This window comes from Notolepis coatsorum (genome assembly GCF_963971535.1).
Source record: "Notolepis coatsorum genome assembly, chromosome: 13".
NCBI classification, from domain to species: Eukaryota; Metazoa; Chordata; class Actinopteri; order Aulopiformes; family Paralepididae; genus Notolepis; species Notolepis coatsorum.
In genome coordinates, this window is record NC_140177.1 from 86885579 (window position 1) to 86909823 (window position 24245).

General features: G+C 43.5%; 1 protein-coding gene across 1 annotated transcript in view; it reads left to right on the top strand.

Moving 5' to 3' along the window:
• Positions 1–24245, top strand: part of astn1 (astrotactin 1) — a gene marked incomplete at both ends in the record, with an annotated part of 1409859 nt that overhangs the window by 874553 nt on the left and 511061 nt on the right. Inside the window, one exon of the mRNA XM_084327731.1 lies at positions 7951–8139. Within this exon, the coding sequence (XP_084183857.1) occupies positions 7951–8139 (189 nt within the window). The remainder of the gene's footprint in view (positions 1–7950; positions 8140–24245) is intronic.

The following is a 24245-nucleotide window of genomic DNA, read 5'->3' on the forward strand; positions in this document are numbered from 1 at the left end:
ACCTATGATTATATACCCGCCGTGGATCTGACATCTCTCTTTCTCTCTCTCTCTGGAGCCAAACTGGTCGACTAGCTAATACTACTAGTAGCTAACGCTAACGGTGTGTGCCTGGTGGTGAGAGCACCTGGCTGTATGCATGTATACCATGACAAGGCAGCGAGAGGCCTTTCGTCAACGTGGAGACCTGTGTTGCGGCCTTTCGCCCTGCGCCCTCGTGCAGGTAACTAAGATTAATGAAAATGTCATGACATTACCCCACTCTTCCTTCCTTCCCCTCCCGAATGTTTTGTTAATAACGATGTTTTTTTCCAGGCAAAACATATGCTACTTCACAACATTTGGAGATACGACATGTGCTGTGTGTGAATGGTGTAGCTTGTGTAGCTTGGGTAGCGTTGGGCCATTGGCCAAAGCTGTGTGTGGCCTGGTGTCTCACAGTACCTGGCTAGCCTATTTAGCTGATGTCGGCCATTGGCTCCTTGCTTTGGTTTCTCTGGTATACCCTGCTCTTCTTGTTGGATTTAAGTGTTGATCTTTGTCCTTTTGAATCTGTCATACATGCTCTAGTCTCTCTCTAACACACACACACATGACAAACACACATGTTCTCTCTCTCTCTCTCTCTCTTTCTAACACACACAGTCTGCCTATGGCGGCCTTTCTCGATGGCTAGGCTGTGCTCAAGGATCTTCAGTCACAGTGCTCAGGTATTCTGCCACTGTGTACTCTCTGTTTAGGGCCAAATAGCATTTCAATTTCTTTCCAATGTGTCTCTCTCTCTCTCTCTCTCTCTTTTGATCTTTGTCCTTTTGAATCTGTCATACATGCTCTAGTCTCTCTCTAACACACACACACACATGACAAACACATGTTCTCTCTCTCTCTCTCTGTACACTGTATATTGACTGTAGAACGGGAGCTCTCTCTCGCTCTCTCTTTTGCTATATGTTGACTGTATCATGCCCCGCCTCGGGCAGCGCTATTATTTAAGAATATGTTGACAGTATATATAAAAAAAAATATATATATATATATATATATATATATATATATATATATATAATTTTTTTTTTTCTTTTTTTTTTTTACCTTTGGGGGGGGGGGGGGGGGGGCTCGCGTTAAATCTTGCACAGGGCCTCGCATTTCTCCCAGGCGGCCCTGACGACTGCAGAAGATGACTGTGTGTACTATATATATACTACTGCAAAAGATAACTGTGTGTACTATATATATACTACTGCAGAAGATAACTGTGTGTACTATATATATACTACTGCAGAAGATAACTGTGTGTACTATATATATACTCCTGCAGAAGATAACTGTGTGTACTATATATATACTACTGCATAAGATAACTGTGTGTACTATATATACTACTGCAGAAGATAACTGTGTGTACTATATATATACTACTGCAGAAGATAACTGTGTGTACTATATATATACTCCTGCAGAAGATAACTGTGTGTACTATATATATACTACTGCATAAGATAACTGTGTGTACTATATATACTACTGCAGAAGATAACTGTGTGTACTATATATATACTACTGCAGAAGATAACTGTGTGTACTATATATATACTACTGCAGAAGATAACTGTGTGTACTATATATATATACTACTGCAGAAGATAACTGTGTGTACTATATATATACTACTGCAGAATATAACTGTGCGTACTATATATATACTACTGCAGAAGATAAGTGTGTGCTATATATATACTACTGCAGAAGATAACTGTGTGTACTATATATATACTACTGCAGAAGATAAGTGTGTGCTATATATATACTACTGCAGAAGATAACTGTGTATACTATATATATACTACTGCAGAAGATAACTGTGTATACTATACTACTGCAGAAGCTAACCGCATAACTTGAATGGAGTTATGAGTGAAATTTTCAGTTTCAACATTTCAGAGTTCAATCTCTCTCTGTTTTAGAGAAAAAAGGGTGTAAAGAATTGCAGTAACTTCAAAATCACTGGATAGTCAAACTTTAAAGGCATTTTCTCAGTTGCACTGGTTGCGTAGTTACTGCAGTCAGCTTCAGTATAGTTGTGTTCGTTTTCCGATACGACACCAGGAGCACCACTTGGCGGGACAAAACATGACTGTTAACCCTTTCACTACCATACTACAGAAGGTTAACCTTTCACTACCACACTACATAAGGTTAACCTTTCACTACCACACTAATAATAATACATCTATTTTATATAGCGCTTTTCCAGATGCTCAAAGACGGTTAACCATCTGTAGTGTGGTAGTAAAAGGGTTAACATAAGGTTATGTATATAACCAAGTTCTGTGAATGCTAGTGACGCTCAGCGTCATATTGCATATATCTCGCTTCATCGTATATACACTGAATAATTTCAAAATGTACCTTTACATACCAACATCCGTCTGACCACACCCCCATCTGCTGCCTATATAAGCAGGGGTGGGGCCACACACTCATCTCCTTCCCAAAAAATTTCACCACAATGAAAGATCAAGGGCCGCAGTGGCGCCTAGACGCTGAGCGTCACTAGCATTCACAGAACTTGGTTATATACATAACATTACGCTCTGTTTCATGCTAGCTTCCGCTCAGCGTCATATTGCATAACAGGAGCTGAGCGGGAGCAAGAAGCTCGACAAATGTACCCCACTGAGGCCCCCCACAACCATCAGAAACGGGGAGGACCGAGCCCCCCGACCCTCCCTAATGGAGGGATACCCTCCCTATTGGAGGACGGGAGGGAGACGGATCCGACCGTGCGAAGAGGAACTCGAGCAACTCAACGCACAGGGTGAGCAGACCGTGGCTTGACCCCACGACTACGCACACGCACAACCCGCATGCCACAAGGGAACGAACGGAAGGAACAAACCTCGTTACTGCCCCTAAAATCACGGGGTCAAGAGCAAACTCAACCCCATGGCAAGGCCGTAGCAGCGGAGCGCGAAGGAAGACCCAGACCCACTGAAGGGACTGGATCCCCCGGAAAAAGAGGGCCCGGAGAGGTCAATGATGCCAGGCATCAAGACCTCACCAGGCGGTCACTTAGTGACACCGCCCCCCACATCGCCAGCGTATTCGGACAGGGCCCCTCCAAGAGCGGGCCCTCCCCCCACTAGCACGCCGCCTGGCACACTGACCCTGCAACACAGGCAGTCAGCATGGCCGTAACTTGAAGCACTCAAAAGGCTAACCATAACGGAAGCAGGCAGCGCACCAGAGAAACCAGGCAACAGGCTGTAGACCAGAGCCTGGAGCACTGCGGCGAGACAGGCGCCAAAGGGGTCAACTGAAAACAGCACCCCGGTGGAAGGGGCGTATGCTGGCATTGTTGCACACCATGACAAAGCCTCCATAAAAAAAAACCCACCCAGAGGGGTCGAGGCAGAGAAGGCTGACACGATTGGCAGACGTCATGAACGTGCAGGGGCACACTCAACCGGGTAACCCGGGAGTTGACTCTGCTCCAACACACCAGGGAATCAACCACCCTCTTGGTACCACAGACGGTGGTTATTCCTATAACCCCTCAAGAAAAAACTCCAAAACACACCTGCGGGTATACACCAGCTATACCGCAGTACAAGTGTTACAGTTTCCAAAAAGGGTTATCCCAGGCCTACGGTTTCAACTAAACATTACTTCGGACCGGGCCCGGCGGCTCGGGAAGCACACAGGGTTACCAGAGGAGGTCCAGAAGACCACCCCAACAGCCCCCTCTTCGCCATGCGTGAGAGAGGAGCGAAAGAAAGGAGAACCAGCCCATTATGATAGTGCCAGGTACAACGTGTACCCAACAAAGGGTCTCCATAACACCTAACCCTGTGACACCCGGGCCGACCTGGCATTTTTCCCCCTGAAAAAAGCACAAGTCCCTCAGGGTACCAGAACAGCAGATCTGCGTCCCCGGCGGACAACGGGTTAACTGACCTGGACCAGCGTGACCAGAACCAGTCCTGTGCCCTAACCACGCCGACATGCCCACTCCAGGAGAGGGGGTAGGTATGCGTGTCGATCTAAAACATGAAAAGAGGGCGCCACCCAGACGGTCCCATTTGTACCACGCTCAGTGGCCCACCCCAAGGGCGTGAGACCCCTCTACCTATGTTCTGATCTATTCCGTTAACATCCCCCAGATATGAACAAGAATTAATCGAGACAACCTAGTAAACTGGCGCTCGGAAGAGACAAAACTCCATCCCAGTTGCCCTATAAAAACGCTGTTTTAATAACGAGCAACCAAGGCGTACTAGCCCCCTGCGTGATTCTTATCAGAAACACCCCGAGCCAGCACTATGTACGCGTCGAGACCCAAACACATCAATGGATAGTCTAGCAAGATACCAGACATTGTTCCTCCAAGTCGCCTGGGAGAACGACAAGGAGCCGTCATGCTTCATGTTCTCTCCTCTTTTTATTTAAAAAAGAAAGAAACACAGACTGACATGAATCCCACGTGATGCAGCTGAGGGTAAACAATTTTTCATTTCTACATCCCACCAGCCTCGCCACAGGGAGGAGACGGGAATCCCCAGAGAGACTTCCCACGCGAGCTGTATAGATTGAAAAGAAATCTTGCAACATTGAGCTATGTAACACTTGGGTTAGGGCTCTCCGAGGAGGAGGCACTGAACCAATACACACTCAATAATCGAATTGAATCGAATACACACACAATAGAGCAGAACTCCTTTTTTGAAGTTCTACTCACCTTAACAATCTGAGGAGGAGGCTCTGAAACTCTGAGGAGGCTCCCTCACTGGGAAGGAGAGTCCGAACTCACAGAAGGCACCTCTCCCTGAGGAGGAGCTTCGTGAGGAGGAGCTCTGACAACTCCCTGAAACAGATCCATAACATGGACCTGAACAACCCACGGAAGTCTTACCAATAGAGACGCGCTCAGTGACGTACTCTATGGCGGGGGAATTTCCGTGTTGCACACGCCCAATCTTTCAGGGCGTGGGACCAGGAAACTCCCTCCCCCCCCCCCCCCCCCCCCCCTTACCCTGTAACGTGCCGAACAGCAACGTGACAGGAACCTTGAAGGACAGGGGATTTTAACCCCTGACCAATCAGAAAAGGGGAGGAAAGGATTATCAGTTCACCCCTTTACGACCCATCACCCCTGATATGATGTAATGACAAGTAGAACATGACACAGTCATAGCATGCTACATGACACAGAACAGAGAGGGCCCCTTTAAGAGCCCCGGTCCAGACTTACACATGTGCTTCTGTGGGCCAAACCTAACCCAGTTGTAGATCACAACGACACACACAACCCTTTCTCACAACAAAAAATGGCAATAGTACATTCTTACTACAGAGGAACGCCGTTTTTCATAACGAGAGAAGACAGAAGTCCTCGATTATGTAATGGCCACAGACCTTGCTAAGCACACATGATAAGTGACCAAACAACCTTTTCTTTAGGAAAAAATAGTTTCTCAAGCGGAAAGCACAACCCCAGCAACTTAAGCTGAGGGTTACATCATATCCCCACAAACACAGTGACACAATATATTGTAACCAAACATGTCTGAGAGGAGGGGGGGGAAGCCCCAGGGAAACCGGGGGGTCACCCCTCCTATCTTACCCTTGATACGACCAAGGCGAACAGGCACCTCTGTTAATGTGTGAACATGCTGTTCATTGTCATCACAGGCTGAGAAAAAAGAGATTCATTCCTCAATCACATGTCACTAAGCATAGCTTCACAGGTTATTACTAACCCTCTTAGTTGTGAGTTCACCCACGTTACAACGTTACATGAACACACATGTTCTCATCACAACCAATCAGTTCATTTTTACACATGTAAAAAACAACGCCGATTCACTATGGAGATAGAAGCTATACCAGTGACAAGACAATTCACACACAACACACGTCATATCCTCAATGTATTGCAGCAACACATGTTTTGGAAACATCGTTATTACAAAACATTTAGAAGGGAAGAAAAGAAGAAGTGTTTAAAGTCCGGTCAGGACTCCTACCTTCACCCTGAGCGCAGGCCGAGAGAACAGCAACACTGGTTAACGGGACACCGAGTTGAACCCAGCATCTCCTGCGTTGGTGACGAGGATATGTCCGCTACGCCACCCAGCCGCCGCTCTCCATGTTGACGAAGTCCTCGCTGGCACTGGCACCCGGGTGTAGGGTCGACTAACATCCTCTGTCAAAGATGACGTCGTAGTCAGAGTGTTTAAGGCATGGTATAGTCACAGTAACGTTTCAACAGTGTAGCATTAAGCTAACAGCCGTCCTACTGATAGCAACAAGCTAATGTTTACTAGCCTAGTGAACACAACGAGCTAGCACCGCAGCTAACAGCTGACTGGCTAACACAGTAGGCCACAAACTAGCATGCCAGCTAAGCAGCTATCACCTGAACTGTACACAACGACATAATAAGCCACACTTCAGACAGGCCGCCGCCTGAGTCCCTCCCCATCCTAAGAGGGAAGAGAAAAAGAAATGTCAACACAGTTTTCAACTGTGATTTACCAGACATACAGCGGAGCCGGCACAAATCCCATCCGGGCTGCAGCCGACTTGAGCATGGATCTTCCTATAACGAAGCTCCATGCCCACATTTCCTCCTTAGGGTGTACTTCCACATTCATGTGAAAGAGGGGGCCTGCACGGGACAGACAAGCATCCGCTCATCCAGAGAATCCCGGGTTTTAACGAGGTCTCGGTCGCGGCCCACTAGGTTGACCATCATGGGCGTCAGACCAAGATCCTCCGTCCCCCGCTTAAGAAGCCGAACAGAGGACCCTAGTCCGGGGTCGGCTTTCGTAAAATTGTCAGCTAATCCCCAAGCGTTAACAGACAACTAGCGCTCGCAAGCAAAACAGTACTTACCCAACACGGAAGCACCCAGTTCTCACAACAGCCGGTGCCTCCCACAGTCCAGCTGTATGACCGGAGGGCCAATACCCATCCAGCCGTAGCAAGGAGGACTGCAGTTGGGGAGTATATCAGCGGCGCGAGCCCCTAATACGAAAAAGCCGGTGGAGGTCAGAATGATCATCTTCCAGACACTCCAGTGACGAAGACAATATCGTCGTATTTTCTCGAAAATAGTGAGAGAGAAAATAAAGATATAATGTCAACGTATCTCCTTGTTCTTCTGTTTTCCTTTCTTTAGCTAATACTTTCTTCCTTGCCAAGTGATTGGTATACAGGCACTATCTTGTGGATGAAATTTGAGAAGGAGATGAGTGTGTGGCCCCACCCCTGCGTATATAGGCAGCAGATGGGGGTGTGGTCAGACGGATGTTGGTATGTAAAGGTACATTTTGAAATTATTCAGTGTATATACGCTGAAGCGAGATATATGCAATATGACGCTGAGCGGAAGCTAGAATGAAACAGAACCTTCTGTATAGTGGTTGTGAAAGGGTTAACCCTGTGTTGTGTAGCAGTGGAAGGGTTAACCTTCTGTAGTGTTAACTGTGTAGTGTTAACCATTACCTGAATTAAAAAGAAAAAAGAAAAAGAATATCTAACCCTAACTAACCTTACTGTCATGCACTTGTCCTACTAACCTACACTGTAACACTCAACACTTTGATGAACATTGTTACTCAGCTGATAGAGTTGTGCCCTTCCTGATGACTTGTCGTACAGAACTTGTAAGTCGCTTTGGATAAAAGCGTCAGCTAAATGACTAAATGTAAATGTAAAAATGTAAATGTAGTGTGGTAGCAAAAGGGTTAACCATTTGGTAGTGTGACAGTGAAAGGGTTAAGATTCTGGCAGCCGGAATCTGGTTTTCTTTTCTCATAATATGATCTCATTCATTGGTAGCTATTGGGATGTAAAGAGACTTTCACCAAATAATACCGACATGGTTATGAAAAAGACACACCTTTAATTAACGTATGTGTTTTTTTCTTCCCCCCTTTTCACCAGCCTTCAGCTCGGCCATACATTCACTTGACGGGGCGACTCTGCGCAGCGACTTTGCGTCGATCCTCCGGGAGTTTGGGAACCACTATGTGCAGGAGGCCGTTTACGGCTTCCAGGAGACCTGCACCGTCTGGTACCCCAACAAACAGGTCCAGAGACAGCTCTGGCTGGAGTACCAGGACATCAGCAAAGGTAAGACTGAGGAGGGTGGGAGGATTGTGTGTGTGTGTGTGTGTGTGTGTGTGTGTGTGTGTGTGTGTGTGTGTGTGTGTGTGTGTGTGTGTGTGTGTGTGTGTGTGTGTGTGTGTGTGTGTGTGTGTGTGTGTGTGTGTGTGTGTGTGTGTGTGTGTGTGTGTGTGTGTGTGTGTGTGTGCGCACGCGCGCGCGCGTGTGTGTGTGTGTGTGTTTCAGACTGAAGACCAGTTGGGGGTGGTTTGTCTTATTAGGGACAACAGCCTTAACCACAACTTGCCAGGAGCTCTATAGCTCGCTCTGTTGGTTGGTTGGTTGGTTGGTTGGTTGGTTGGTTGGTTGGTTGGTTGGTTGGTTGGTTGGTTGGTTGGTTGGTTGGTTGGTTGGTTGGTTGGTTGGTTGGTTGGTTGGTTGGTTGGTTGGTTGGTTGGTTGGTTGGTTGGTTGGTTGGTTGGTTGGTTGGTTGGTTGGTTGGTTGGTTGGTTGGTTGGTTGGTTGGTTGGTTGGTTGGTAGACTAAAGTGGCCCCACCCTCTTGTTGTTGGTTCTGTGGTTCATTTTGTATTGTATTTGTTGCAAAATAAATCCAGTATAAACGCCCACTGTTGGTGTTATATTCGAATACAGATACAGATACATATAATGTTGTTGGTTGAACAGATGCAGATACAGATAAGACGTATCTGCACACCCCTAGTTGGGAGGCAGATGAGGGTATTGGTTTGTGTGTCTGTACTGAGAGATGGTGGGAGTATGTTGATTGGCTGGTGTGTGTGTGCAGGGCCCCGTTCCCCGTAACTGAGTTAGCCGGATAATCTTCAGGATAACTTGACATAAGTCAGGCTTTTCGGTTCCACAAAGCAGGTTTGTCTAAATCACTATGGCAACAGATCGAAAAATGTGAAGTTTAGAGTTTATACATTTTTAATTGAATGACAGACACTTGCTCCACGGTCTTGGGTGATTTATTCTGGTAACACACAAAAGATCCTGGTTAGACAGGTTATGTGGTCGGCTCATCAGACCCCTCGAACACTGTTCACATGGGCTGCTTCCTCATGTAATGGTTAATATAATAACATGAAATAATAAACAATGTACAATCAAATGACAATATTTTGTACCTGGTAACACACAAAAGATCCTGGTTATGTGGTCGGCTCATCAGACCCCTCGAACACCGTTCACTACAGAAGAATTGGGAATAATTTGCCTACTAACATGTGGGCTAGTTATATAAATTTTCGACACAATCTCACTTAATTATTATTTTAACACATTTACCATACGGTCGCTACCTTCTACAATGTATTGTCAACATGCCTACATTAATACTTCCAACTAGTAGTGAGAGTTAAACATTTAGGAATGTTATGTTCATTCTGGGTGTACTGTCTGTGAACCTACCATGGGCTGCTTCCTCATGTAATGGTGCCACGCTAATGTGAACACTTGGGTTGAAGCCCACAAGGAAACGCCCACCAACCAATAAGAATCCCTAGAACAATTAAGTGCCATGCTATTGGGTTTTAGTTACCTTGACAAGTGGAATCACAATAAACTCTGTTACATTTAGTTAAGTTAGTTGGATAAACTGGCCACTCCCTTGCAAAAAAAATGCCAGCTCCCTTCCTCAGAGATCCCATTATACCATTCTGAATCATTTTGTTGTGCTTAGTTTTTCTAGAGGGGGCTTTTGAAATGTAAAATAATAGACCTAAAATGCAAATCATATTCAGCCTATGGATTTACTTTGTCCTAAATAATTTGATTTAATTTTTTTTAATAATAATAATATAATCTTTGAATTGCAGGACATTGTTCTGTTGTAGCGAGACGCGGGACAAACGTCCCATTATCGGGACTGTGCCGCGAAGCGCGGGACAGGTGGGCACCCTAACTTGATAACGTGACTTGAGAAATGAGTAATTGCAAGCCTTTAATGTTTTGATGAATGAATTTGAGAAAATGAATTTATCTGTTCAAGCACTGTTATCTGATGATGAACAAGAGGGTGATGCACATGACTGGTATAAACCAGAGGTTAATCAATTCATTGCATGTATGGATGATGTCCGAAACAGATTAAAACCTGATTAATAGTGAAACTGTTAATGGCCTCCAACAAGCCTCTCTGACACCGTTATTTCGGGTCGCGCCTTGAAAACTTTGGGAACCATGTATTTATATAGTACATGATACCCAAGAGCATACAGTACAAATATCCTCATAAATATATATTAATTCGTATCAATTAGATACTCTTTGGGCTTGTTTTTATCTACTTATTCTGAAAGAGTTGAAATAATAAATAATATACGTTTGCCTAACACTTACACATTTAACTTGTCGGCGATATTTTGCCATGCTTCTTGTCTTGCCTTGCAGCAGTGGCGGTGTGTTATTTTGCCATGATTATGGTCTTATATTCCTCATAAGCGTTCATTATCATCTCCTGCTCGTCAGCGATCGACGCCTCCCCCTTTTGAGGTAAGACGGTGAATGCGCAATTATCCTGATTACTGAAGTCTGGTTCGAATTAACAAGATAGTTTGAGCCCGAATGTGCCTTCGAGAAACCGAGATAGCCTGACTTCAATCATCAGGTTAATTTAAGTTGGATAATGGGACTTTTGATCGACTTAGTAGAACCAGGTACGGGGAACGGGGCCCAGGTGCATGGGGGTTTGTGAGGCTGGAATGTGTTGGTCAGTTGGCTTGTGGGTGGGTTCTGTGTGGGTTGTTGGAAGGAGGGTGCATACAGTATGTGAGTGTGTGTCTGTGATTGTGATTCTGCGTTTGATTTTGGATATCTTGTCTCCCATACAGTATGTTTTTATTTTGTATTTATTTAGGAAGGTGATGTTTTGATGTTCAGGACAGAACATCTCTTAGGATCACAAATATATATATCCTATATATATAATTGTGCATTTGCAAATATTCATATACAAACTTCATGCATGGTCTTAAGACTTTGGGTGCCGGGAAACGCCTAAACACGTCATTCCTGGCCATGCTCAAGTTGCCGAAGACGCCTTACAGAGTCTTTAATATCAATATTTAAAAAATCTGGGATCGGATTCATATGTCCCCTCCGCTGGCCTGAGATCCACCAGGAGGACCCACTGAGCTCTCTGGCGGTTCAGGAGCGCCATCTGGTGGCCGATCGGCGCAATCGCTTAACAGGAAGTGCCGTAGAGGTTGTGCTGGACGGCCGTATTACTTCCGGGCACTCGCTAATAGGTCCCGGGACTCGATCTCGACACACTACATAGCGATCGATTGCCAATAACTCGATAAACAACATGATTTGGACGTATATACCATTATACAAGCTGGAGATGGGCCGGGTAAATCTACATCCCATAATGATAAAATGTCTACTCTACGATGATCGCCCAACGGCGCGCGGAGACTGGGGTGAGTTTTAGCGTGTAAAGTTACCGTCTTCGATACTAACTGCTATTATCAACATTTGACCCACATTAGATGATTGGTATAACGCTGCCCACGGAATTATAAACGACCCCTAGCCCATCCGGTCAACATCAGATGACGTGTAGTAACTTCTAGAAGTACGTCTAGTTGGAATTTTTTATATCGCGCTGATTGCCATAAAACTGTATTGCATCATCAATATAATGTATTTGGGGCTATAGATCACGTTCTGGAGAAAGCTGCAGAAAGAGATGAAAACATACTTATACATTAGACCATACTTTACTATGAATATGTGAATGAAAAAGTTTAACGTTGCTACACAATGAACAATACATATAGGACTTTGAATGGGCCCTAATAATGGCAATGTAGCAATAGAATTTAAAAAGTTATAGCCCTGCAAAGAAGGGGACTTTCTCTATAGACAAATAGAGCCGGCAACCTACGGTTGATAATGAATTTAACCCATGGCAGCCAAAGTGTTAACATAGATGCACACACACACACACACACACACACACACACACACACACACACACACACACACACACACACACACACACACACACACACACACACACACACACACACACACACACACACACACGTGCATAAGTCACACACAGTGACTTGCACAAACACACACACGTAAGGATGTATGTATGCACAAACACATGTGAACGCATGCAAACACACTCTTTCTCCTCTCCCTCTCTTCACTCTCTCTCTCTCTATCCTCTCTCTCTTTCTATCTCAGCTCTCTCCTATCTCTCTCCTCTCCCTCGCTTCTATCTCTCTCTCCTCTCTCTATTCAACTCTTCTTTCTCTCCTCTCTATTCCTTCCCAAGGACACCCTGCATGGCCGTAGCATTCGCTCACCGTTACCGCACAGCGCTGACAGATGGCATTAAGTGACTGAGCTTTCCCGCCCACATGAAAAGCCTATTACTCTTCATTTTCAACCCACCTCTGTCACATGCCAACGAAGAAACAGTAAAGCGATTCAACTCAAAAACCCACCTCTTTCTCTCTCCCTCACTCTCTCTCTCATCTCTCTCTCACACCTCTCTCTCTCCCTCTGTCTCTCCCTCTGTCTCTCTCTGTCTCTCTCTCTCTCTCTCTCTTACTTACTTTCTCTCCTTTGTACACTGCATTGTATACTTGCGTCAGAGCAAGCCAAGTGTCAGAGCAAGCCAAGTGTAGGAGAGAGCTTGAGGATTGATTCAACATCCAAGGCATCGTTTAATCTCTCGATAATTGACCATATTCACACAGTGAATTTCTAATAAATCCCAACTTGAGCATGGTATAAGAGTGGTAAATGGTTTTCACTCATCCATATCTAAAGCTTTTCCACATTGACCTCTTGATACCTCTACTTTCCCTACAAGGTTAGGACACAAACAAAACAATGTTACTCATAGTGTAGGATAGATTTATGCATGTTTTATTTGCAATTCTAGTGCACGATTGGAGTGATGGTATTTAGATATACAATTCAAACCTGCAACAGCATTTCTGACACGTTACACAAAAGTAAACATGTGATCGTCTCATGCGCCTTCTTGTCCACATGTCTCACATGTTTTTGGTAACCTTGGAAATATTTTCTTGATCCTCCAATCACAGCTGTTGCTTCCCTTGGACAAACAAAGATCAGGAAAAGAGGGTGGGATTTCCGTACGTACACCTATGTGCTATTCATAGGAACAAAGCCTGACCAGGATAAATGCATACAGACAGTAGATAACAGTGATCCTGTAAACAGGGTGGTGGGGTTGAAGCTACAATGAAAATATGCTATTTGTGTCGGGCCAGAGGTTAGAAATCACATTCTCTCTTCCTATGTAAAATCCAGCCCAAATCAAGTTCCTTGTGGAGCAGGTGACATCGTGATTGAGTTGTGATGTGAAGTATCGGTCTGAAATGATTTGATTCAAGTGGGTAAATACTTCAATATCTCCCAGAGGATATCCATTTCCAAAACGGTTATGACATGTTGATTGCTGACAATGCTGAGTCATCCTTTTTTTTTTTTTTTACTTTTATGTATAGCATTTTCAGCTTTTTCTGGCCATGCAGGACCGATAGAGGGAGAGAGGGAGAACGGGAGGAGAGGTCTGGAAGACATGTGGCAAATGGCCGCCGGGACTGGGAAACGAACCCGGGACAACCGCCCCACGACTCAGCGCGCCATGTGGTGCGCCACTGGAGCGCCCTGAGTCATCCTTCTTAATCTCGCCTCTGGCTTTATGAATCATAATCAGTGTCACTATATTCACCAAATAAACATACTGTCTTGGTGTAACATATAGGAAAGATCTGTCTAGGTGTAACATAATGAGATATTATGTCTTGGTGTAACATATATGAGATATATGTCTTGGTGTAACATATATGAGATATATGTCTTGGTGTAACATATATGAGATATATGTCTTGGTGTAACATATATGAGAGATCTGTCTTGGTGTAACATATATGAGATATTATGTCTTGGTGTAACATATATGAGATATATGTCACTCTTGGTGTAACATATAGGAAAGATCTGTCTAGGTGTAACATATATGAGATATATGTCTTGGTGTAACATATGAGATATATGTCTTGGTGTAACATATAGGAAAGATCTGTCTAGGTGTAACATATATGAGATATATGTCTTGGTGTAAAATATATGAGATATATGGCTTGGTGTAACACAGTGGTTCTCAAACTGTGGTACGCGTTTTTTTTATTATATATATATTTTTTTTGTGCAGTCAGGCCACTGAACTTAGAAGCAGGCCAGGCCAGTGTTTCTAGTTGTGGTGGCACGATAGTTAGATAACCTAAGTGGGGAACAACCAGGAGATCAATGTGACAGAGAGTAATGCAGTCTAAACAGTCATAAATCTTTTATTCAACTTCAGCCCTGATCATAACCATTTTAGATTTTTTGTAATGTCAGATAAAAAATGAAATACCCCCACTTTTCTGAAAAGAGTTGTTGTTAAATCTGACATTACAAAAAATCCATCAAAATCTGTGTTGTTGCTAATCATTGACACATGCCTAGCCTGTAATAATCCCCCCCAGAAAAATGTACTTTGCATTTGATATATTGAAAATATTTAACTTTTTGTGTATTTTTTTACAATAATTTGTGATGCCATCACACAAACTGGCATTTAAAGGGTTACAATTCGAAAATGTATTAAAATGTTATTTTTTTTTCTCTTTCAATAATTTGTGATGCCCATCACAAACACTGTAATTTAAAGGGTACACCAATTCCTGGTGGGGGACCCCCACTTAGAAAGTGGCCTGACTGGGGCTATATTTCACACTATATTTCCCAACCTGAATTATTTCCCCAGTCCGGCCCTGCTTATGCGAGATGTCAATGGACAACAACATGCTGTGTGTGTGTGTGTGTGTGTGTGTGTGTGTGTGTGTGTGTGTGTGTGTGTGTGTGTGTGTGTGTGTGTGTGTGTGTGTGTGTGTGTGTGTGTGTGTGTGTGTGTGTGTGTGTGTGTGTGTGTGTGTGTGTGTGTGTGTGTGTGTGTGTGTGTGTGCGCTCGTGTGAGAGAGAGAGAGAGAGAGAGAGAGAGAGAGAGAGAGAGAGAGAGAGAGAGAGAGAGAGAGAATGAAGGACAATTGCTTGCTATGTGTGAGAGAGAGAGCGAGAGAGAATTAAGTACATTTGCTGAAATACAGTTGTTCTTAATTTTCTCACTTGCTATGTGAGAATGTTAGTTACAATGTTCTCAATGCCCCTTGCATTGTATGAGTTGTGTGGAAGAGTTTGATAGTTCTAGTGCTATCCCTTTGTACATTGTGGCTGTGTCTGACAAAAGTTAACAATAAATAATGGTATTAGGAATACAGTACATTTGCCTCCTGCGTGAACTGTTCATAGCTGAATAGACTGTATTTTAACGTCGGCCATATGGTGGTACTTGGAGAGCCAGCTACGTTCTCAGGTGGTACTTGGTGTAAAAAGTTTGAGAACCACTGGTGTAACATATATGAGATATATGTCTTGGTGTAACATATTAGGAGAGATCTGTCTTGGTGTAACATATAGGAGAGATCTGTCTTGGTGTAACATATAGGAGTGATAGCCTACAGTGATATATGTAGGGTATGTATTGAAACATACTGTATATGGTGCAAGGACTGCATATAAGTGTGAATAGTATTATAACCACAGGTCTGAACAATAACTTAAATACAATGTGTATGATGCATGTATAATATATAAAAAAAGAAAACGCATAATAAGACGCACACAAGATATTTGATGTATCATCAAAAACACATGATCCTTATGAATGTACTGGCCTTTAGCAGAATATAATGAGCTCACTGGAGGGTTTTTGTGATCCATGCATCCGCCCTTTGCTCCAAATATGAACATGCCCCTCAGGAAGGCAGGGGGCTTCATTTTCTGCACTTTCTGTTATAATAGCTGCCATGGAGACTGCTGGCGACAGCTGTTTTTAGGGTTAATTTATACATTATTTTCTTCTTCTTCTTCCATCTGCTCCTGTATATGGGGATCATCCAATATATGATCTACATATATTTAGATTTGGCATAGGTTTTATTCCAGTATCCAGAGGGAACCCACTCAAGCATGGGGAGAACATACAGAAAAGCCCTGTTGCTGGGGTTTGAACCCAATACCTTCTTGCTGTCGGGCAACAACGCTTATCACTATGCCACGTGCCACCAAAATTAAGGTTAATGAAAATAAATTGGATGATGACCAACTTTAGAAAAAGGAGAACTCTGCTCAGAAATGTTGGCAGAAGAAGGTTCTAATTTGGTAGAGCTACTCGTAATAATTTCAAAGAACTACAATGGGTGGGTCTGGTCATTTGAAAACATGACTTTAATTGCATCAGTTGTGCTGATTGCAAAGTGCTTCCAGATAGCACTGCTTGTTTTGCTGGTGTTGCTGCAGATTCAGAGTCCATTGCTAGCTTCACAAATCACTATGTTGTCACTTGAACCCGAATACAAATCACTTTGCTATCACTTGAACTTGAATACAAATCACTCTTTCTATCACTTGAACTTGAACACAAATCACTATGCTGTCACTTGAACTTGAATACAAATCACTTTGCTATAATTTGAACTTGAACACAAATAACTTTGCTGTCACTTGAACTTGAACACAAATCACTTTTGCTGTTTGGCCTGGTCCTGAATGGACCAGTCACCTCTGATGGTGAAAATGATTTAGCCAGTGAAATTCTGGAGCCAACGGTATCCCACGCGAGGGCTGATTGCAACGACAAAGGAGCAGAAGAAGACCAACAAGTCTTTGTTTTGACTCGCACATCTGGGCCCTGTTTCATGTACGTGGTTCAACTAAGTCGATCAAGATGTCCATTATCCAGCTTCAGTTAACCCGATGTTCGAAGCCGGGATTTTCCTGTTTCACAAAGGTGGATTCAGTCTCGTTAACTCAAGCCAGACTTGCGAGTCAGGCTAAATGCGCGCGGCCGTTTTAGGTGAAAAGCCAGCACGTATCGATGGCAGAGATCCTGATTCTCAACGGCATTGATTGATTAATTGATTTAAGACTTTATTGACAGATTGCAATACGGCTCAATCGCCTCGCCGACAAGTTAAATGCGTTATCTATAGGCTAATTCTAAGTCCCTCATTACCTCAATCAATCAGATTATATTTCTTTAAACTTGCCTGCTGGATTGAATAATCAAATGAGATCTTGCTAGCGAAAATTATTAGTTAACTGTTATACAGAATTACGATACGGCTCTCTTACCCATTGATTGATGTATAGTCAATCTTTTACTTATCTTCTCTGTGGTGTAACGGATTCTTCTTTTGACTTTCACACGGACGACCGGGGTTCAAGACCCTTGTCTTTTCCTTCTTTTTGCAATATAGGAATAATTCAATTTGGTGCACGTTGAGAGCTATATAAAGAATGACATCCTCAATGCATGTAGATTTATAATATTTTAACTTAAAACCAGGCTACTTTGGCGTATAATCATTAATATTATATTCAAAAAAATCATATTGGAAACACCGGGATTTGAACCCCGGTCACTGGATTTGCAGGCTTGAGCACTACCGCTGGGCCACTGGGCCAGACGGGATAAATTCATTGTTTATACATTAATGAACGAGAGACCCGTGTTTAGAATATCCTTTGTTTTGAATGAAGTTTATCTCTTTATCCTCATTCATTAATGTGACGTCAACGGCTCATTCAATTTCTCAAATCCGTCAAACAGCGCATCTCATCAGACATCTTAATCCCAGTTACAATTAAAATAACCACATCATGTGTACATCGCACGAGCGAGCGCCACCGTCGCCACGGTATATATAACGTGCATTATTTAGGACAAAGTGAATTTAATATCAGCATTTTGGGTCTATTTTACATTTCAAAAGCCCCCTCTGGAAGAATGGAGCACAAAAACGTAATTCAGAATGGTATAATGCAGATCGTAGACTGTGGGAATAGTTTCAGGAAACGGGCTGTCACTTCTTTGCGGGGGCGTGGCGATAGTTCAGGCTAACTTGAACTTGAACTCTGCTTTCGACCAGGCTCAAACTTTTGGATATGTTGTCATGGTGATTTGGAAAATCCACGTACATGAAATCGGAAAGTCCGGCTAACCCAGTTATCCAGCTAAAGTTATCCGGCTAACTCAGTTATCCAGGTACAAGAAACAGGGCCCTGAATGAATAGCAGCGGACGGCCATTTTGGATAATCATGCTGAATTAACGCCGGTGCACACATTACAAAAACATGTGTAAAACACTCATCTTCTGTGGGATTGTTACCAACTTTGGACCTGCACTAAATAAGACTTCAGGCTATGGAACCATTATGTTTTCCAGCTCCTACCTCTCAGCTAGCTGGAACTCAAAAACAGGCATCTGGCAACAAGTAAACAAAAACATCAGTAAACAAAACTTTTATTTCAGTGTGTTCAAACCTCTGCAACTCTATTACATTAGCACTCAGAGTGATTATTTGTGGCAGAAAGTTCAGAATGTTTCCTTTCAAAAGAGACCAGACTCATGCATGTGCTATAAGTGGTTCAAGAATAAATCGGGTAAAATTACTTTGGGTATGCAATCATCAGGCGTGTTATGCTAAATGAGCCCCATTTTTTGCCTGATGGATAAGAGGTTAAAGGACAATATTGGATGGATATTGACTGAGACGGTATAACCAGCTGTCACACAAGGCTGTCATCTGCCTAGCTCCTCCTATGCCTCTCTCCTGAGTGATAGCCAGTGGTTCTTGTTGCACACTGACCACAAAATCTATAGCGAATAACTTTTTCAATAATGTGTAGGCTACTTTATTGTGATGTGTAATGTGAAATTACTTTCAACTGTTTTTTTTTAAGCTAAGCTTCCTTTTGATGTATCGGGTTTGAAAGAAACCCACCTTCCAGACAAGAGGCTTTTGTTTGCCTGCAGTTGTTTGTTTGCAGTTATAGCTGTTATGTGAGACTGTGATAGCCGGTGTCTCAGCACACTGCCTGCTACTGAGATGAGGTATAGCAAATAACTTTTCAATAATGTGTACTAAATGAAATTACTTTCGACACTTCTTTTTATGGAGGAAATTAACACTAATTATAACACTAATCATTTTGATGTATACGTTGCAGGGGTTTGAAGGAAAGGCATCTGCCACAGCCAGCCACATGCACACATACCAGTCTCTCTCTCAGTGAATGTGATAATACAGCGAGGCTGGGGCATAGCATAGTTAAACATGCAAAGGGGCGACAGTGGGGGGGCAAAGGGGCGACAGTGGGGGGGCAAAGGGGGAAGCGTGTCCAAGTGTATCCTTGAGCAAGACACTTAACTCATTGGGCGCCATACCCAAGATAAGTCGGGTTATCTCGCCATGCGTTGAGCGCCATACCCGAGATTTATCGGGTTTTGATCCTTTGATATTTTTCCTTTGATCCCTGTTCTAAACATCCAGCCGGAGCTCCCTGGCACAATGTTGGAATTGCAATTGACGATCGAAATCTGCCAGGTGGCAGTATCGCCTACCTTATGAACATCATGGGTCAGCTATTAGTGTGTTAGTACCAGACCCCATAGCCCGCAAACAACTAGGTACTTTTTGCGAGCAGCAGTGAGCAGGACACATTCTAAAATTGCGATCGCCTAGAGCGAACTATTGGATATTATGAAAAAGACTAAATAGATTATATGGATGATGATTATGGACGATAAGGTGCGTTTGTTGGACTAAGCACTACTGGTAAAACGTAAAAACAACTATAATCAAACCGACCGATGAGGAAACCTATTCGGCTCCGTGGTATAGTCTGGCCCAAGCACACAATAGTAACCTGGCTGCAATGCAATGGCGAGCGAACTATTGGATATTATGAAAAAGACTAAATGGATTATATAGATGATGATTATGGACGATAAGGTGCGTTTGTTGGACTAAGCACTACTGGTAAAACGTAAAACAACTATAATCAAACCGACCGATCTATAGTCTGGCCCGAGCAGATGAAGAAGACGGATGAGGGCTACCTAACGTTATATGTATTGATCCTGTTCTGATTCAAGACACTTTTGGACTCGAAGTGAGAAATGGATTACCTCTAAACCAAAGGTAACGTCTATTTTACGGGTACTTTACCGAAACTCCATCATAAAACATGCGTTTATATGATTGCAGCGTCTTGCATGGTGGCCTCCACCATCGGTGTGTGAATGTGTGAGTGAATGGGTAAAATGTGAGGAACAAATTGTAAAGCGCTTTGGATAAAAGCACTATATAAATGCACCATTTATTTACCATTTAAACATGACTGGAGCTGTGTAGGTGCCTAGTGTTTGCTGCGCCAATGGTGCGCATAATTAGTATTATATATGTTTTTATAATAACGAATAGAATAGACTAGAATAGAACATATTTATTGTGACATCATCATATAAGGAGACCGGGGTAAGTTGAGCCACTTTTCATATTCAGGATCACTTCATGAAGGCAATTATGGTTTGTTTCGTGCGGTAAATTGAGCATAAGAGCGGGGTACATTGAGCCATCTCTCTCCTTCCATCCCTACTTCCTCCCCCCGCCATCCCTTCTCCCCTCCCTTCTTCTAACACCCCTCCCCAATATACCCACACCTCCTCCCCTCCCTGGATTAAGATATTCCACAGTTATACATGTCTGTACTGAATGAAATAACAGTATGTTTTTCTTTTTTTTATTAAACACAATTCAGCCTAGCTTTGTTTTATTATTGCATTTGAAACCAGTTCAACATAAGCCTGAGAATGCCTTAAAGTGCAGTCTGAAAGAAAACGAAACATCTGAATTTGAACTTGAAAAATAATTAACATCTGAACATTTTTAACTGAAACACCGGCTCAACTTGCACCTGGCCAAATTGCTCAATTTACCCCAGATATACCATATGTAATTAATTAGCCCCAACAGTAAAATGGTGCACTTACATGCTACTGTAGGTTTACTACCTCATGTTGCAGCTTATACAAGCTTAGACAAGATAGATTAAATTCACTTTCCTGAATGAATTTAATTTTTTTGGACATACATGTCTAACCACTTCAGCCATGTGGCTCTTACCTTCACAGACTCCATGAAATGGCGCCTGCCGCCTTCCTCCTAAATTAATTTTCACTTTTTTTTACGGTTTCCTAGAAACAAGGGGTGGCTCAATTTACCCCTATGCTGAATTTACCCGAGTCTCCCCTACAGAGCACAGGTGAGTGAAAATCTTTGTTTGTTTCCTCAACCTCACAGCAGCAATGGTCATAGAATAAAACAAACAATAGATGCAGCACAAAATAGCAGCTTACATTCAACATTAAAGTACTATTACAAATGTAATACAGTATATGATAATGTACAAATATGATAGACAGTTGGTTATATAATTGTATTTCCTAATGACCCAAGTGCTTAGAATGAACACACACACACACGCACAGATGTATGTGTGAGCACACACACATGCACACATACACAGGGGTCAGAGTTAATGTATGTATATATTTTCTGTTAGGATCTCTGTAAATGTCCGAACACCCTCCCACCCACCCGGCCCCTCCTAATGTACATTTCCCTCCCCCTCATATGTATATATTTACTGTTAGGATCTGTTTAACAGTACTGTATATTTGCATATCTTGTATGTCACAAATGTAACAGTACTGTAATATCTGTATGTCATGTATGTCATAAATGTCATGATTAGATTAGATGATTCGATTATATTCGTATATATGTATATCTGTATGTTGTGTATGTCATGTCATTATGAATTGAAAATGGGGGACCCTGATGTAAACAAGACGAAAGTCTTTCTCTGGTCTGCATCCCCTTAACAATTGTGTGTATTGAGCTGTACTGTACTGTACCCATTCTGCAATCTGTTAATAAAAAATGTCAATCAATCAATCAATCAATCAATCAATCAATCAATCAATGATGTATTACTGTATGATGTTACCTCTTCATACATTAAAGTGACAGATGAATAATAGTCAGGCTTTGTGTGTCAAGTCAAGAGTTTTATTTGTCACGGCATACAAGTATACAATGAAATGCGGGTGGTCTTGCCCGCAACGATGTGCAATACAGTGGTACAACATATAATAGAATCCAATAAAAAAACAACATTGTGCAATAAACAGGTAACAGGTAACATGGTGGGACATCTCGGTATCTGTACATAGTTATTTACAGAGCATATAGGACATGCTGGGTCCTTTGGTAGTGCAATACACTGTTACTGTTGTTATACTATTTCTAAAGTGACCTTTCCTTTTTGGCCATAAGTGTGGGCGTGTACGGCATGAGTGTGTGCCTGCTCATGTTAAAGTGGCTGCTAGTGTGTGAGCGTGCACAGCGTGCGTGTCGTGTGTGTGCTCATGTGTGCTTGTGTGTGAGAAGTTCAGTGTTCTGTGGCACTCAGTGTTCATTGTTCAAGGCTCTGATGGCCTGGGGGAAGAAGCTGAGCCGAAGCCTCTCTGTCCTAGTAGCTGGGGTTCGCAGGTGTCTGCCTGACCTCAGCAGCTGGAACAGGCTGTTATTGGGGTGGTGGGGGTCTTTCATTATTCTGCAGGCTCTGGATTTGCACCTCTTGTTGTATAGAACCTGCAGGGGAGGTAGTGCAATACCCGTGGTACGCTCGGCTGAGCGCACCACTCTCTGTAGGGCCTTCTTGTCCTGTGCCGTGCTGTTTCCATACCAGGCAGTGATGTTTCCAGTCAAGATGCTCTCTACAGCTCCGGAGTAGAAGGACTGGAGTATCTTCCCCGATACTCTGAACTTCCTTAACTGTCTCAGGTGGTAGAGGCGCTGCTTCGCCTTTTTTACGACTGTGTCTATGTGTGTTGACCATGTCAGATCCTCTGAGATGTGGACCCCCAGGTACTTAAAGCTGCTCACCCTGTCCACGGTAGCCCTGTTTATCATCAGTGGTGTGTGTGTCTCCTGCTGTCCTCTCCTATAATCCACGATCAGCTCCTTGGTTTTACCAATGTTCAGGAGCAGGCTGTTGTCCTGGCACCAGCATTCCAGTACCTCAACCTCCTCCCGGTAGGCCTTCTCGTCGTTATCCAAGATCATCCCCACCACCACCGTGTCGTCTGCAAACTTCACTATGGAGTTGGAGCTGAACTTGGCCACACAATCGTGTGTGTAGAGTGAGTACAGCAGGGGGCTCAGAACACAGCCCTGGGGGGACCCGATGCTCAGGGTGATGGTGTTGGAGGTCTGACCCCCCACCCTGACCGCCTGGGGTCTTTCACTCAGAAAGTCCAGTACCCAGACCCAGCTCGATCAGCTTGTCCACCAGTCTGGTGGGGACTATGGTGTTGAATGCTGAGCTGTAGTCAATGAACAACAGTCTCACATAGCCCCCCTTCTGACGGTCAAGGTGAGAGAGGGTGCTGTGCAGTACCTGGGAGACCGCGTCGTCAGTGAAGTGACTCACTCCTGCCGCATTTCTCCTGCCGCATTTCTCCTGCCGCATTTCTCCTAGCCGTATTTCTCGGCCCGGGCTAGACGCAATAGCGCTCTGAGTGCGCGTCACTGTTTGATCGCTGTATCCGTCGCAGCCAATCAGTGCGTAATGCGCTGTGCGTTGAAATATGATGTTTATGATGGAAGCCGGGCACGATTTGAAGCGGTCTAAGCAGCAGCGTCTATAATTTTTTTCCGTAGCAGCATTTTTTTCCGTAGCCGCATTTCGCGGAGACGCTCTCTCTGATTGGCCAAAACCATTTTCTAGGTTCTAGGTTGGTTTGTAGGTAGACTGTGTTGTTGTGATGCAGCTATTTGTCTTAGAGCGTGAAGGCAAGTTCTTTCGACGGTTAACTAAGCTTAGGCACTCTTTCAAAGTTGGTTAAGGTTAGAGTTTGTCTTAGAGCAGGGCGATAGAACGCCAGGTAGTTTGCAGGCTGTTTGACGAGGAAATGGGCAAATACACAGCTCTTCACAGTACTTGTTGGTTAACAACAAGCTATATGGATGCAGTGTGGACAACTGGACATGCATGGACAATGGACATCAACACAGTCTGGACAGTGGAGTGGATATACTTTATCAAGAGAGAGAGAGAGAGAGAGAGAGAGAGAGAGCTGTGCGTGTTTGTGTTG